This window comes from Theobroma cacao, chromosome 1, assembly GCF_000208745.1.
Source record: "Theobroma cacao cultivar B97-61/B2 chromosome 1, Criollo_cocoa_genome_V2, whole genome shotgun sequence".
Lineage (NCBI taxonomy): Eukaryota > Viridiplantae > Streptophyta > Magnoliopsida > Malvales > Malvaceae > Theobroma > Theobroma cacao.
In genome coordinates this window covers 33571982-33587664 of record NC_030850.1, presented here as the reverse complement: position 1 = coordinate 33587664, position 15683 = coordinate 33571982, and the positions used below count along the sequence as shown (strand labels likewise).

General features: G+C 34.8%; 1 protein-coding gene across 2 annotated transcripts; it reads left to right on the top strand.

The window, feature by feature from the left end:
• On the top strand, positions 756-5713 carry LOC18613962 (exportin-2). 2 transcript variants are annotated; one of them, XM_007051463.2, is made up of 2 exons: positions 756-3896; positions 4723-5713. In XM_007051463.2, exon 1 carries the CDS (start codon positions 963-965, stop codon positions 3894-3896), a length of 2934 nt encoding a protein of 977 aa, XP_007051525.2. In that variant the 5' UTR covers positions 756-962; the 3' UTR covers positions 4723-5713. The 2 variants fall into 2 exon arrangements, with proteins under 2 accessions (XP_007051525.2, XP_017985447.1); XM_018129958.1 differs by having other exon boundaries at positions 761-3896; positions 4716-5713.

Here is a 15683-nt window from a genome sequence, read left to right as displayed (position 1 = left end):
AGGCTTACCATTGCTTCAGGTGCTGGAAGGATGCTCTAGGTTCGTTGTCAGTTTCAAGTCGATTAAATGGTATACAAAATAAAAATTTAATTGGTTGTTGAAGAACCAAAAAAATTACCTCCTCTTTTGGTGATCATGCTAATAACATGTTATAAAAGAAATAATAGAAATAGGAAGAAAATATATATATTGAGAGAATGCTCTTTATGCATTATTGAAGTCAAGCTTAGAATGAAAAATAATTATGATACAACATAAGGGTAGGGTGACCCTTTATTTATAGTTGAAGCCCTTTACAGATCAGTGACTATCACAATCTCTTACTAAGATACACTTCTAAATTACATTCTTTTCTTACATTATCACCTAGATAATATTCACATGTAGATGAATCTTGCAATATTTAGAATGTGAATAATACATTTATCATTTATCAAATATACTCTAATTTAAATTTGTCTAATATGGTGTGATCTACCCATATTCCATAACATAGATTTATTTTTTTAATTTCATTTTATGTTGTACTTGAACCTATTAATATTAATATAGGTATTTTTCTTATGTAATTAATAAAAAAAATTGGTGAATGAGATATTTTCCTTTTTGTTTAGATAGTTGAAACAACTTTTAAGATTGAGGCTTAGGACAGTTTGGGCTTTTAAAAGCCCAAATCATCTGCCTATGTACCCTAATTTTCACTCATAAACTTCCGTAGACCATAATTACCGTCCACAGTCCCTCGCTTTCCCTCTTTAAAATCCCCAAAATTTCCCTCTTAAGTTAACCCTCACGCTCGTTTTCCCTTCTCGCTGATACACTCTCTGGTAAACTCCATCTCTCCTCCTTTTTTTCTCGTGTTTCTAAACCCTAGAATTCTCTGTCGAAACTTCTAGAAACCTCATTGTTGGAGCTGCTTTTATACTTTGGCGCTTCCGAATTTCTCGTTTTTGAATTTGATAATGGAGTGGAATCCCGAAACCCTTCAATTCCTCTCGCAATGCTTTCTCCACACACTCTCTCCCCAACCGGAACCTCGACGCGCCGCCGAGTCCTCCCTATCTGAAGCCGCCGATCGTCCAAACTACGGACTCGCCGTGCTCCGTCTCTTGGCGGAGCCTTCCGTCGATGAACAGATCCGTCAAGCTGCAGCTGTTAACTTCAAGAACCACCTCCGAACCCGTTGGGCTCCCTCTAACGAACCCAACGCCGGTCCCGCATTTTCCCCGATCCTCCAACCCGAGAAGGACCAGATCAAAACCCTAATCGTCTCTCTCATGCTATCTTCTTCCCCTCGCATTCAAAGCCAGCTCAGCGAAGCCCTAGCCGTTATTGGGAAGCACGACTTCCCCAAATCATGGCCGACTTTACTTCCAGAGCTTATCTCCAATCTTCAAAAGGCTGCCCAATCTGCAGACTACGCTTCCATTAACGGTATTCTCGGAACTGCTAATTCAATTTTTAAGAAATTTAGGTATCAGTATAAAACAAACGATCTTTTACTTGATTTGAAGTATTGTTTGGATAATTTCGCGGCTCCATTATTAGAGATTTTTCTTAAAACTGCTTCCTTGATTGACTCAACTGTTGCTTCTGCTGGTGATGGTTCCCCTGTGACCCTCCGGCCTCTCTTTGAATCCCAGAGGTTATGTTGTAGGATATTCTATTCATTGAACTTTCAAGAATTGCCTGAATTCTTTGAGGATCATATGAGAGAGTGGATGGGTGAGTTTAAAAAGTATTTGACAGTGAGTTACCCTTCACTTGACAGCAGTGCAAATGAGCTAGCATTGGTCGATGAACTTAGGGCTGCAGTCTGTGAAAATATTAGTCTTTACATGGAAAAGAATGAGGAGGAGTTTCAAGGATATTTAAATGATTTTGCATCCGCTGTTTGGAGTTTGCTTACGAATGTGTCTCAGTCTTCAAGCCGTGACAAACTGGCTGTTACGGCAATGAAGTTTTTAACAACGGTTAGTACGAGTGTGCATCATACTTTGTTTGCAAATGAGGGAGTGATACCGCAGATTTGTCAGAGTATTGTGATTCCTAATGTGCGGTTGAGAGATGAGGATGAGGAGCTTTTTGAGATGAATTATGTTGAGTTTATAAGGAGGGATATGGAGGGGAGTGATCTTGACACGAGAAGAAGGATTGCTTGTGAACTCCTTAAGGGAATTGCAACTCATTACAAAAAGCAGGTGACTGATATTGTTTCAATTCAGATACAAAATTTGCTGAGCTCGTTTGCTACAAACCCTTCTGCCAATTGGAAGAACAAGGATTGTGCCATATATTTAGTTGTTTCGCTCGCAACCAAGAAGGCTGGGGGTACTAATGTCTCAACTGATCTTGTGGATGTTCAGACCTTCTTTACATCAGTTATTGTTCCTGAGTTGCAAAGCCAAGATGTGAATGGGTTTCCCATGCTCAAGGCAGGTGCTCTTAAATTTTTCACCATGTTTCGTGGTCAGATACAAAAACCTGTTGCATTTCAATTGTTCTCAGATTTGGTTCGATATTTGGGTTCAGAATCAAATGTAGTTCATTCTTATGCCGCAAGCTGTATAGAAAAACTTTTGCTTGTCAAGGAAGAAGGGGGAAAAGCAAGATATACTTCAGCAGATATTACTCCTTGTCTCCCAGTGCTGATGAACAACCTTTTTAATGCATTGAAGTTTCCAGAGTCTGAGGAGAATCAATACGTGATGAAGTGTATAATGCGTGTTCTAGGAATTGCCGACATTTCCAGTGATATTGCTGGACCTTGCATTGGTGGGTTAACATCTATTCTCAATGAAGTTTGCAAAAATCCAAAAAATCCAATTTTTAACCATTATCTTTTTGAGTCTGTGGCCAGTCTTATCAGACGGGCATGTGAGAGGGATGCCTCTCTTATATCAGCTTTTGAAGCAAGCCTCTTTCCAAGTCTCCAAACCATCTTGGCCAATGATGTGACTGAGTTCTTGCCATATGCATTCCAGCTGTTGGCTCAGCTTGTTGAATTGAACAGACCACCCATATCTCCAAGTTACATGCAGATTTTCGTGCTTCTCCTCTCCCCTGATTCATGGAGGAGATCATCAAATGTTCCAGCCCTTGTGCGTCTGCTTCAGGCTTTCCTTCAGAAGGCGCCCCATGAGCTCAATCAAGAGGGGAGACTGAACCAGGTGCTTGGTATATTCAACATGCTGATCTCATCTCCTAGCACTGATGAACAAGGCTTCTATGTGCTTAACACTGTTATTGAGAATCTTGAATTTGGTGTCATATCTTCCTATATGAGTAACATCTGGAATGTCCTTTTTATGCGCCTTCAAAACAGGCGTACTGTAAAGTTTCAGAAGTCTCTTGTGATTTTCATGTCACTCTTTCTAGTCAAGCATGGGGCCACAAATCTTGTGGACACGATGAATGCTGTTCAGGCCAACATATTCTTGGTCATTTTGGAGCAGTTTTGGATACCCAATCTTAAGCTGATTGCTGGAGCAATTGAGCTTAAGTTAACTGCAGTTGCTTCCACCAGACTCATCTGTGAATCTCCGGTTCTTTTGGATGCCGCAGCTGCTAGACACTGGGGTAAAATGCTGGACAGTATTGTTACCCTTCTTTCACGACCTGAGCAGGACAGAGTCGACGAAGAACCAGAAATGCCAGATATTGCAGAAAATGTGGGATATACAGCCACTTTTGTTAAACTTTACAATGCTGGGAAGAAAGAGGATGATCCTCTGACTGATATAAAGGATCCAAAGCATTTCTTAGTAGCTTCATTGGCAAAAGTTTCTGCACTTACCCCTGGGAGATTCCCCCAGATTATCAACGAAAATCTTGAGCCAGCAAATCAAGCAGCATTACTTCAGCTTTGCAGCACTTATAATTGCACGATAGTCTGAGTAAGGGCTTTTCTGTTGATTTGCGTTATTTTGTTTACTGTTGTCTTGCTTACTTGAAAATTGAATACTAGTTTAGATATCATAGACTGTATTTTCTGAGGAAGTTTCCCTTCTTGAGAGTCAATTTTGTGGGATGGAGTGGTCCTTCCTATTATTCTGCTCTTTAAACACTGAATCAGTAGCCTCTGACTCCAGGATGAACAATATTTTCTGAACCTTAGTGTCAAGTTGGATAGATGTTTGGACAATATCCTTCCCTTATCAATCATAGGGTTTATAGGTTTTGGGGGAGAAAGTTATTTCACTCCATCAAATGAGGAGGCATTGTCTTTTTTTTTTTTTTTTATAATTGGGCGAGGGGGGAAAATGAGGAGGCACTGTTGTTTATTCATGTTTTGAATTTTCACTTCAGCCCCAAATCTATAGCCTAGTTTGTTTGATTTTATTTTTTGGTGGGGGTGGGGTGTAGGTTGGGAGGTGTGAAAATTTATGGACTTTATCATTATCCTGATTTTTAATACAATTACATGTCTCTCCTCTATCTAAACTGCCAACTGCTGCTTTTGTCCTTCTCAAAGATGCATGAACCTCCTAGTAGTATCTGCCTAATTGTGATTTTTATGTTCCCTATCTGGATTCATCTAAGGCTTGGTCAAAGATTTTGCTTAGTCACCCATTAAAGCTCATATACCTGGATACCCTTTTTCATTTGCACTCTATATTTTTGGACAAAGAAAATGAATTCCTTCTATTATATTTTTGGACTCAATAACAGCGTTTGACTTTTCGATGTGCCTCACTGGTTGGTTTTATTGCTAGATTGTAGGGTTTCCCTTTCTTCTCTATTTTGGTGGTCGAAGTTCCGTGCATTATCTTGCCATGCATTTGTGAGCAATGGTTGCTTTTGACCCCCAAGTTGAAGGATCAAATGTGCTGGTGGTGCTAGATTTTGCAGTTGCATTAGCAGTTGCTCACTGAGTACTGCTTTCCCGTGCAGTGGTGGGTGGATGGTTGTTCCACCGATTGTGGGCAAATGAGCCCCTTTTTCTATTGGTTTTGATGTCATTATTTATATGGTGAAAAAAGAGTTGTAGTGTAAAACTTTGCCTTGGTTTTGTTGAAAAGGAAGGGGGGGGGGGGGGCGGGTTGGGTTTGTCAATGGTTTTGTCAAGGATTTGAAAGAAGAAAGAAATTTCGAGGAATCTGTTTTAGTAACGGAGACTGAATTTTTGTGTGAAAGTTTCACTCAGTGATTTTTATCGCATCTCCGTCTGAATATTGCTGAGCTTGAGAGTTAAATAGTCTTAGTAAAACCCAAGGTAGCACCGAAGTTAGTGCCTCCAAGTCCAGAGCAAGTACAGCCAGTAGCAGCCGTGGTTTTGCTCTTGTTGTAGAAAATCAGCACGAAAGGCTACTCGCATTCTTGGTGGACTTGGAAGACTTGTGATTCTCTTCTCCGGGCTCTACTTTTAACTTATTGGGCTTTCTTATAAGCTTGTGAGACTTTTTCAACATCAGGCGATGTATTTGCACCAAAGTTCGATTCACTCTTGGCCCATTGTGGCACAGCGAGTCCCCTTAGTGTCTCTCGAGAACCGTTTCCAAAATAACATTGCAAGCGACATAGAAGCTGTGGCTTTATAATAAGATGCAATATGTTAAAATGTGAAGAGAATTTGAGATGTTTGGGAAAGTCTGAATTTGAAGGTGGGAAGGGTTGTTGTAATGAAAGAGAGTTTGTTTGTCATGCTTTATAAACTAGTTTTAAGTTGGCAACAAACAATTTGATATCTAATGCTAATTCCATGTATTTCCCATTTTTGGACCCATGTCCGGAAACGCTGCAGTCATGCATATGAAAGCTACACGTAAGGTTTCAATCATTAATTCTAATTAAAAGCCAAATCCTGATCAAATCAAAAGTACCAGGAAGCACTATAAACTGTGATTAACCCCCAAACCTTTTTCTCATTAAAATCCAAGCACAGCCCACCAAACCGTTTCCCCCCAAACAAATATTTTCCCATATATACCCCACATACCCATTACATAAGATTTTGGAATATATTATAGTACTAATAAATAAAATGGACCACTCTCCCTCTCTCTCTCTCATAATACTTGTTATTTTATTACTTTTTGGTTGATCTTTGGGTTTTGCATGTAAGAAATTGGCAGCGCGTGAGGAATTTTCTCAATCTGCACCTCAAATTCACGCAGATGCAAATCACCACTGCCTAGGCCCATTTATATAGTAACAGCTGGTGGTAACCCCCCTTAAAAGCTTACACTCCATTGTTGTTTATATTATTTCGTCCGCCCAATTGCTTTGCTGATGCTTAGGTTTTTCTTTGTTAAGCCGCCTGCCTGACTTCCACTTACAACATTCTCTTTTAGTATTTTGTTTTGGAGATTAATATAATGCTCAAGGCTACGCTTCTTTTGTTTTTCTTCATTGTTTATACAATCAAAGACCTCTCCACTCCCATATATTGGTTGTACTCTATCATGGTCATGATCATGGTGTTTCTCTTTGACCCCACCATCATATGGCTCCGTTGCATAGCCATGAATCTGTGATCCCTCCATGGCCCCATCCCCACTCAATTGTAATTAATTACCCTTTTTTTTTAATACCAAGTGATTGTTGGGAAATTTTCAAGAATTTTTTAAATGAATAGTCCAAAAACTGAATAACTTAGATTAATAAATGTTGACTTCCTTGTGCCCAATTTTTACTTAGGAAGTTGTGTTACTAAGGATTTTGCTTTGTTTCAAGTCAAATTTAAACGGTCTTTAACGAAACTATTAATGAAAATATATGAGAAAAATATATTAAAAAACAATTTTAATGTGAAGAAAAATGTCGTAATCAAAATAATAATAATTATGATTTACGTACAAAATTTATTAATAGTGTGATTCTAATATTAAGAATAACGTATGGAGCGGGAGTAATGCGAAGTGAGACAAAACATGACCTGAAAGAATGAAATCAAGGGACAAGGATTAGCATCGAGTGGACATCAAAGGATAAAGGGTGAATGAATTCCAAAAATCCCCCTATTATTATCTCTAACCCACCCCCCCTGACCATTAACTCTGTTACTCAAACGTTTTGCTCTTTGGACTTTCTGCCACGCCATTCTAAAATTAAGCCATATGTTTTTTTTTTCATTTTTTTGCAGTGACCATTAATTGTTTTAATTAAAAATATTTAATCGTGATTGATTGAACTCGGATTAATTTTTCATTTTCGATATTAATTCATTAAGAGTACATTAAGAGGGATAGCTTATTCGATTATCTTCAATCAATATTTTGTATTCAAAATTTACAATGAAACTAAATAAAAAAACAAGCCATTAACACTATATGTTTAAATATTATTATATATACATATTATTAATATTTTAAAAATATACCCCAAAATTACTTCACAAGTATATTTTATATATTAAATATTTTTAACATATATCTCAAAAATATTTCCACTCAAATTAACATAATTGATTGAACCAATCAAGATAAGTCGATTTTGTTTATTTTTTCAACGTCTCGAAATTTCATTGTTCTATCTTAAAGATTCTCCCAATCTCCTCTTGGGTCTTTTCCTACCCAAAATTTCAACGTCCCCTTTCTGTAGATCTCTCCCCCCTGCACTCTCTCTTTTGGGTTTCTATGGCAACATGAAATTTTAACAAAGCGATTTGGGAAGTTAGTACTACTATCGTACATGCTTCAGTTGTTGCTGTCCCCACACTCATCTCTATCTCTATTTCTATTTTACTTGTAGGAATCTGTGTTCAAGCTTTAGCAAAAGCCTTCGTAAATGGACAAAGAAGGATTTGGAGTTAATGGGCATATGGCTTTTTAAGTTTTCTTCATCAAAAATTTTCCCAATCTTTAAACGTTTGACTAACAGAGTTAACGGCGAATGGAGAAACTGCGTAGTTTGAGACGACAGAGGGAGTTTGTGTCCTTTTAGAGATACGATACCAAAGAGGGAGAGGGGAAGCTTTTGGAATAGAGCCGGAAATATATATAAAGATAGGAAGTTAGTCTTTTGATCGATATGCCAAATATGACCAAATGTGCTTGGTTTATAAATAAGCAAGAAAATGGAAGGACATGGACCCCCCCCTCACCCCATCCATTATTTATGACCCGGTAGCTTCCAAGCAGAGATTTTAAAGACCCCTTTTTTCTTCTTGGTCGTGTAAAGGTGACATGAATTGCTACGAAAAAAAAAAAAGGAAAGGTAGGAAAAGACAGGAGGTCCGATGGATCTCCAGATTCTCAGCATAAGAAATGGATCCGACGGCTTACAAGGCTGTCAAAATGGGTCAAAAACTCTGTCGCTATTGTACGGACAAAGGTAACCAAATTCCCAACTCAGCCCCCTACCTTATGTTCTGCTTTAAATGCTGAAAAAAACATTAGATATGCTACCGAATTACTACTATTTTAGGGAGATTCCTGTATATAAAAGATAACAATAACTGAAGTTTAATCTAAGGATTATTTTTTCTTTATAAAATGATTAAGATTCAAGGTTAGAATTCCCGACCTCCTTTTATCTCCCTTATAACTTGGAAAAAAGAAAAATGAAATAATGGGAGAAAAGTCCATGGCTGAAAACAAAATGAGAACTCATTAGATCAAGCTACCCATTATTGAGTTCACATGATTTAACATGAACACCAACCTTCAATCTCACCTTGTTTATGATTCCCGAGGAAACGAGATAAAATAAACTTATGTTAAAACACACATTCTTTTATAAGTTTGTGGGGTACCCTACATCAAATATCCTAAAACCTGAGGGTTGGTATAAGGGTGACCAAAAAGAATTCCTTAGTGCGTGGGGGGATCCCCTCACCTGTCAAAGTTACGGCCCTCAGGCCATCAGGGGCTAGGGGCAAAAGAAAGAAACACAAAGGCAATTGGTCTCCACATGGGGTGTGCAAGCATCCACAGAAAAAAAAACTTAGTCCCACACCAATCATCTATTTCCCATTATATTTATCTCACTATAAAGCCTTCCACATTGTCTTCAGGTCAACCTCTCTCTCTCATTATTTCTTTTTTTTTCTCCTTTTTTTTATGTTTTTTAACTTTAACGTGACCCAATGAGAAAGGGTGCTCTTGTTTCAAAATAAAAACCCAAAGTAATGGGAACAATTCAGAAGATACCAAGGCTTTTTCTTTTGTTATTTCCTCTTAAAACAGCGATTAATTCCTTGATGTATTCAATCAAAGGACGAATAAGCAAGCACCTATGGAGTCAGGTCATCAGTTTGATGCCTAATAAATATCTAATTTTTCTTTAGAAATTTTGATCTGATCTTTCATTTTAAAAGAATTGGCATATTAGATAGATAAGACTATACGACAAGGTTAATACAACTTTATTTTATATTTATATATAAAAAATTTATCTTACCCTTTTAGAGGTGCAAGAGTCGTTTTTATCAGCTTGAGTTACAGCCATTAATGAGGATTATAGTACAATTAATCATAGGTTTCTACAAATAATTAGCATTAATCTAATAGATAAAGGCAATCTTAGTACAGCATTAAAAATGTGATTGGTCTATCCTTTCTGTGCCTCATGTCCCTTCCTTAACAGTGCTCCAAAACTACATATAATTTCCTCAAATTTTACAAAAGAAATTTTCATTGGCAAACGAAATGTTTAATTTTTGTTGTTACAAAGAAAGCAGATGATGACATTTTCTTCCCAAGTTGCAGATAAAAACAAAAAAAGATTTAAGTCCATTCAAACAACTTTATAATAATCAATTAATTAATTCACCGTACTTAACAATAATGTTGATGTAATTAAAGTTTGCCTAATAAATTGTTGTGGTCAATAAAACGTACCCTACAGTACTTAACAGCAAGCATCAAATGCTTGTTCAAGTGGCCTAGGCCTGGTTGTGTGGCAATCGTCAACTGTTCCTTGTTAAAGAGGCAGCTTGGAATTTTTGACCTGACCCTTTTAATTTTTATTTATTTTCTATTTTGGGGATTTTTTTACTTATTTAATTTAGTCAAAAGAGTTGCTTAATCTTGAGAAGATGCAAAGTAGGAATAAAATCTTCATCTCTTGCTTCATTAAAGTTTTATTCCCCAAACATGCCCTATCCTTCGCTTTCGATTTGTTCTTCAAAACAAAAAAAAGATACTCATGATTCAATCCTTGGTTTGATTCATTTCACACTCCGGCGCACGGTTTGATGCTCTAAGTAATCAACATTTTCGATGCTTAAATCAAGATTTTGGCCATCTAATTATGATTAAGTATAAAAGGCCAAAAAAACAATAAATAAATAAAGTGGGGTACAGTACATGGGGAAGCTGCCGAAGGGCAATTGATGTTAACCAAAGTTGTTTGGTTCTTTGCCTATGATTAGTGAAACATATTGGGCTTAATAAAAAGGGTGGTTTACTTAACCATAGTTAAGGTAATATGATTTGGATTCCACCTCCACCACTAAGCTTTTCTTTATTGTATTGTTTACAAAAAAAAAAAATATTCTCGTCCGTGCATGCACATTTAATAGAATAATGATTTGTGCATAGCCGTTGGTTGCTTAAAATGAACGGTCCAACATTATACTTTAAAATTCAAGTTAGGACTAAATCAATCCTCGTTAATGATTTAGTGTCGTGATTTTTTACCCAAAAAAAAAAAAATGCACGCAGTTTACACGCCTCAAAACATCTACATACTTAATTATGATGCTTTTTAATTTTTACGGGAGATATGAAAGTAAATTATTTTTTTTAAAAAAAGTGAAAGTAAATTGATTTTAAGATTTGATTCTTTATGATTATAAGTTTTTATCCTTACCTAATAAAAATTGAATAATTACTGACATGAATGGTCAAGAGATTTGATATATTATAAAAATATATACTTTAAATAAGCTCATATACTTTAAATTTGAATTAAATAAATTTTTATAACTAATAATTAACTGATTATTATTAATTAAAATATTACTTGTCAATTTTTTATGTTATGTAATCATGTCATCATATTTATTGAATGAAATATTATAGCTTAAATTAAATTAACTTATATTCCCTTGATAGATTAAAAAAAAAAAGGGAGAGAGAGAAATTACAAGATTACCAGTGGAAAGTGCAATATTCCATAAGATAAAGCTTGGTTAGAACCGGCTTGAATGATAAGAGTATCATTAACAAATGTAGCTTTGCTGAAACCCTTTTTACCATTTTCATCTCAAGTCACATTCTTTCTGTTTTTTTTTTTTTTCCACTTTCTTCAACATATGACAGTACCCTGCCTTATCTTTGACTTCTTTTCTCATTTCCTGTGTTATCCCAATCTTAATTAGTGCTCTCTTATTGGGGAAAAAGAAATGTCTCACTACATTTTTTTTTTCAATAAAGAAAAATACAAAATCAACGTCAAATCTAGCTCATCTTATCTAGTAATTGGGATAATAGAAAAAAGGAAAATTAATTAGGAGTCCAAAATACTTGGGATAATCTAAAAAGGGTGGTTTTCTAAGGTAAAAAATCTTGTATGTCAACCTCCAAATTTTGTTTTCAGGACAGCCAAAACTTCCCTGTTGGAAGACTTAAATGCCTTGGCACTGACAACTAGTATATTCGCTTTCAGTGCAATTTATTGCTTAATTAAACTCATCCCTATTTTGGGGGTTGAGTGTGCCCCCATCCGATCAGTCCAGATCCTTGTATGTCCTCCTTTTGAAACATGGGATAATTTTGCCTCACCATTTTTCAATCACTCTCAAACCAACAAACTTCACTTCACCTCACCCACTCCCTTCTCCCTCATGCTTTCAACAAATTCATGTTGTCACTTCGTTACATATTCACAAAGCTAAACTTCTTTTTCAAATAGGTTTCCTTAATTAATTTCTCTGTCCTCTATACGTAATTCACTTTTGAATTATCAAATATGTAATGCAATACGAAATTTTTTTCGTGAATCAATTCTCGTATTATCATTCTATGTTTAAGTTATTGTCGTTTATTACTATTTTGAATGCAGTCGTTCGATATCTAAGTTATTGGCATTTATCACTATTTTGAATACAATCGTTTTTCTAGTTTTATATGTTTACAGCTATCTTCCTTATGGTCCGACATGCTTCCGGAAGCAAGGAATATTCCTTGGCAATAACAATCCATTCTTGTGTTTGTAGTAGTAGGTTTCAAACATTCATTTCTATTTAAAAATGTAAAGTACTACAAGGTTTTGATTTAAAGAGATCTTGATTATAAAAAAATTTTGGCTGAATTCAGACCATTTAATCTGGGTATCTGTTTTTTTTATTCTTTATATCATTTTCATGCAATTATTTACCCTCGACTTATATTAAAATCTAGGAGATATTTTTTTTAGTATCATTTTGTTTGCATTTACATTTTTTTGTCGCTTCCGCCAGGAGAGACCTTAGAAGGCTACAAACCAAAAAGACTAGTAAGGAGTATTAAATTCCAAAGGAAAAACATATGCATAGATTAGATGTATTGGTTTATACCCAAAAAAAAAAAGAAATTGTTAATGATGTCCCCATTTTCAAATGGCTGAGAAGTTTCGCTTTGTTTAAGAAATCGGAAGCAGAATGTCCTGCATCGGAGAAGGCAAGACAAGTCGACTGGTGACACGTGGGTACGAAAACGACCAGACCACGTGGCTAAGCTTTATGAGGTTCGTGTTATGACGTGTATTGTGGACCACCTAAACAGATCGGCATAGTCAGAAAAAAAAAAATTTATGTCACCTTTACTTTTTTTTTTTTGCCTTCGCGTGACTCACGCCCCTCCCAAAGAATGTGCCTAGCACTTGCTATTTCACGTTTTTACTTTTTTTTTTCCTTTGTTTCAAAGCTTGCCAACATTTGCAAAATAAAAATATTTTACATTTAAAAATTTAAATTTAAATTTCACGAAAATATTTCATGGCTCTTTATATATTAATAAAGGAATAATATGTTAATTTTTCATTTGATAAAACTTGTACTTAACTTTTACGACATTAAAAACATACAACTTGGAAAAACAATACTTCAAAACTTTGACTTATAATTAAACCACAGAAAAGTTTCCTTTTGTAACCCTTTAACTTTACCTTGTAAATGAGTTCAAATTTGAAAAGTCTTCTTACATGTAAATGTCGCTTTTCCATGTTAACAAATTGTTGACGAATCATGATGTTAGTGCAACAAATTCAATCTCGATTTTGTTTCATTACTATTTTGTAATGAAGACAAACGAAGAAAAAGAACAATTTTTTTTTGGTTTTAATAAATAAAGAATGGGGAAATATAATGAATGTTATGTTCAAGTCCGAAGGGGAACGAAAAGCCCGAATAGTCAAATTTACCCATGAAAAAAAGTCAAATTTACATTAAAAAACAAAAAACTTTGCGCTTGTGATGCACTCAACCAAAAGGAAATGTAGGATTGAACGCTAACAAATCTGACAAACTATTGAAAAGCCACACACTTACCACACGTTAAATGGGTCCCAAGAGACAGGGGCAACATGGGTAAATTACACATATCCACAATGTCAAAAACCAACCACCAACATAAAAATACTAAAACGCCCTCCCCGCCCAAAAATAAAAGAGAAAAATTTTATACGAAGGAAACGAAAATAGAAGCCCCAAAATTCTCTGCCGGGTTTACACGAGCCAACACGGTTGCCTGCCACGATGCAGACAAAGAAAGAGACGGCGATAAGCCAAGAAAACCAAAAAAAAAAGGCCTAACGGCGCCGTCAGATGTAACGCCAGAGAACGGAGATACCACTCCGTTCTCCCTCCGCAAGCCGTTACGTTTCCCGAGGTGGCGTCGAACAAATCAGGGCAATCAGTGATGTGATGTGCAATCATTTCATTGTACGCCGCCTTTATCAGACGGCTTGTATTCACTTTTCCACTGCCAATAGTACGGTTTTTTCTGTGCTTCCTAGTTACCGAAAGTAAGCGCGCTACATTTCCCTCCACTCCACTAACTCCGTTCCATAAAATTTTTTTTACCATGTATAATTATTGACAGACGGATCATGTTAATAGTAAGTTGCTTAATTTTAGTATGTGGACAGTATGATACCGCCGCGGATAAATGGTAGAAACTTGAATATCATTAGTAATAGTATTTTTTACAATTTGATATTTATAATACAATATGATTATAAATAACTTGATTATAAATAATATGATTATAAGAAGATAATATTATAGTGTTTATTATAAGTAAAATAATAATTAAAATGTAAAAAGATAATATTACAATATTAACAAATAATTTGTTAAAAATATAATATTAATTTTTAAAATTATCTCTATTTAATAAAATGTAAGTTTAATATATTTATATTTTTCATTATTAATTTTTATATAATATCATATCTTAATTATATTTGTAATATCATATATTTTATTTTTATTTTTATTATAATCTCATATATTTTATTTTATTTTTAACATAATTTTGTATATTATATATTTTATTTTAATTTTTTAAAAAAATATAAATTTTATTAACAATTATTATGACTATTAAGAATAATAAAAAGACATTCTCAAAATCTATATATACAAAAATAAATTATAACATTACAAATATTTATAACAAAGTAATAGAGTTAAAAGATAAAATTGTTTAATAACATTACAGAGTATAATGTAATCTAATTACATTGATTTTGGACTACAATCATATTACACATTCATTAACTATAACATAATTGTATTATAATTTTATATTGTAGTGATTTGTTACAAAACAAAAATTATAATATAATTTAATTAAATACATTGTAAAAAATGTACTATTATTTCTCTCATATCAAATGTTACTTTTTTGTAATTTGTACTACATATTGAATTTGTCTCACTGTGATGATCAATGATAATTAAAAAGATTATGAATGATTGTTATTGCATTGATATAAAACGTCAAAGAAATAATATAGGAGCTTGCAAAAATTTAGTGGATTCATTTACAAAACCTACTTTTCCGTACACGAGTAGTAGAGTAGCCGTAGATTCATTAAGGCAACATTATCACAAGAGTGTTTTTCTGTTGATATTCTACCAAATGAAAGTAATTTTCTTTAATGATAATATCGACCCATCAATGCTTCCTCGGTGTTTATGTGAAAATCAATTAAACCATAATCAAATTATACTTAAAGAACCCAAACTGATATTATGATTATAGCAAGCACGTTAAATATAAGTATGAGAATTAAGCTATCATGAGCTTGGGTTGTACTCACATGCTCTATTTTTCTACGAAAAGATTGCACACGCATTTAATTTTTTTTTTCTTTTGAACATAAGTATTACTAGTATCCAGAAATGAATTTTGGTTGTAATGAATCTGTAAAATTTTAACGATAACGTGGCCAAGTTATGAGTGGTGAGATAGAAGTACCGCAGAGAAAATCACATGATAAGAAGGGAAAAGGACTAAAAACTCAGCTAGGAAGAGGACCTAAAAAAAGTAAGTGAAGTAGAGAGACTAGAGAGAGAAACTTGAGAAAACAAAAGAAAGAGACCAGGGAGAGAGAGAGAGAGAGAGAAAGAAGCAAAGAGAGCGGTTTTGGGGATTTGCTAACGTCGTTTCAATTTTCTGAGTTCTTTTTAGAGAGGGAAGGGAAGGGGGCAAAAACAAAACAACGACAACAACAGCAAAGGATAGCAACAACAGCTTCACTCTTACATTACAAGTGCTTCACCCAAAAAAAGAAGAGAAAAAAGGAAGAAG

Coding starts and splice junctions, on each gene's coding strand:
- LOC18613962 (XM_007051463.2), top strand. CDS start 963: ATGGAGTGGAATCCCGAAACCCTTCAATTCCTCTCGCAATGCTTTCTC.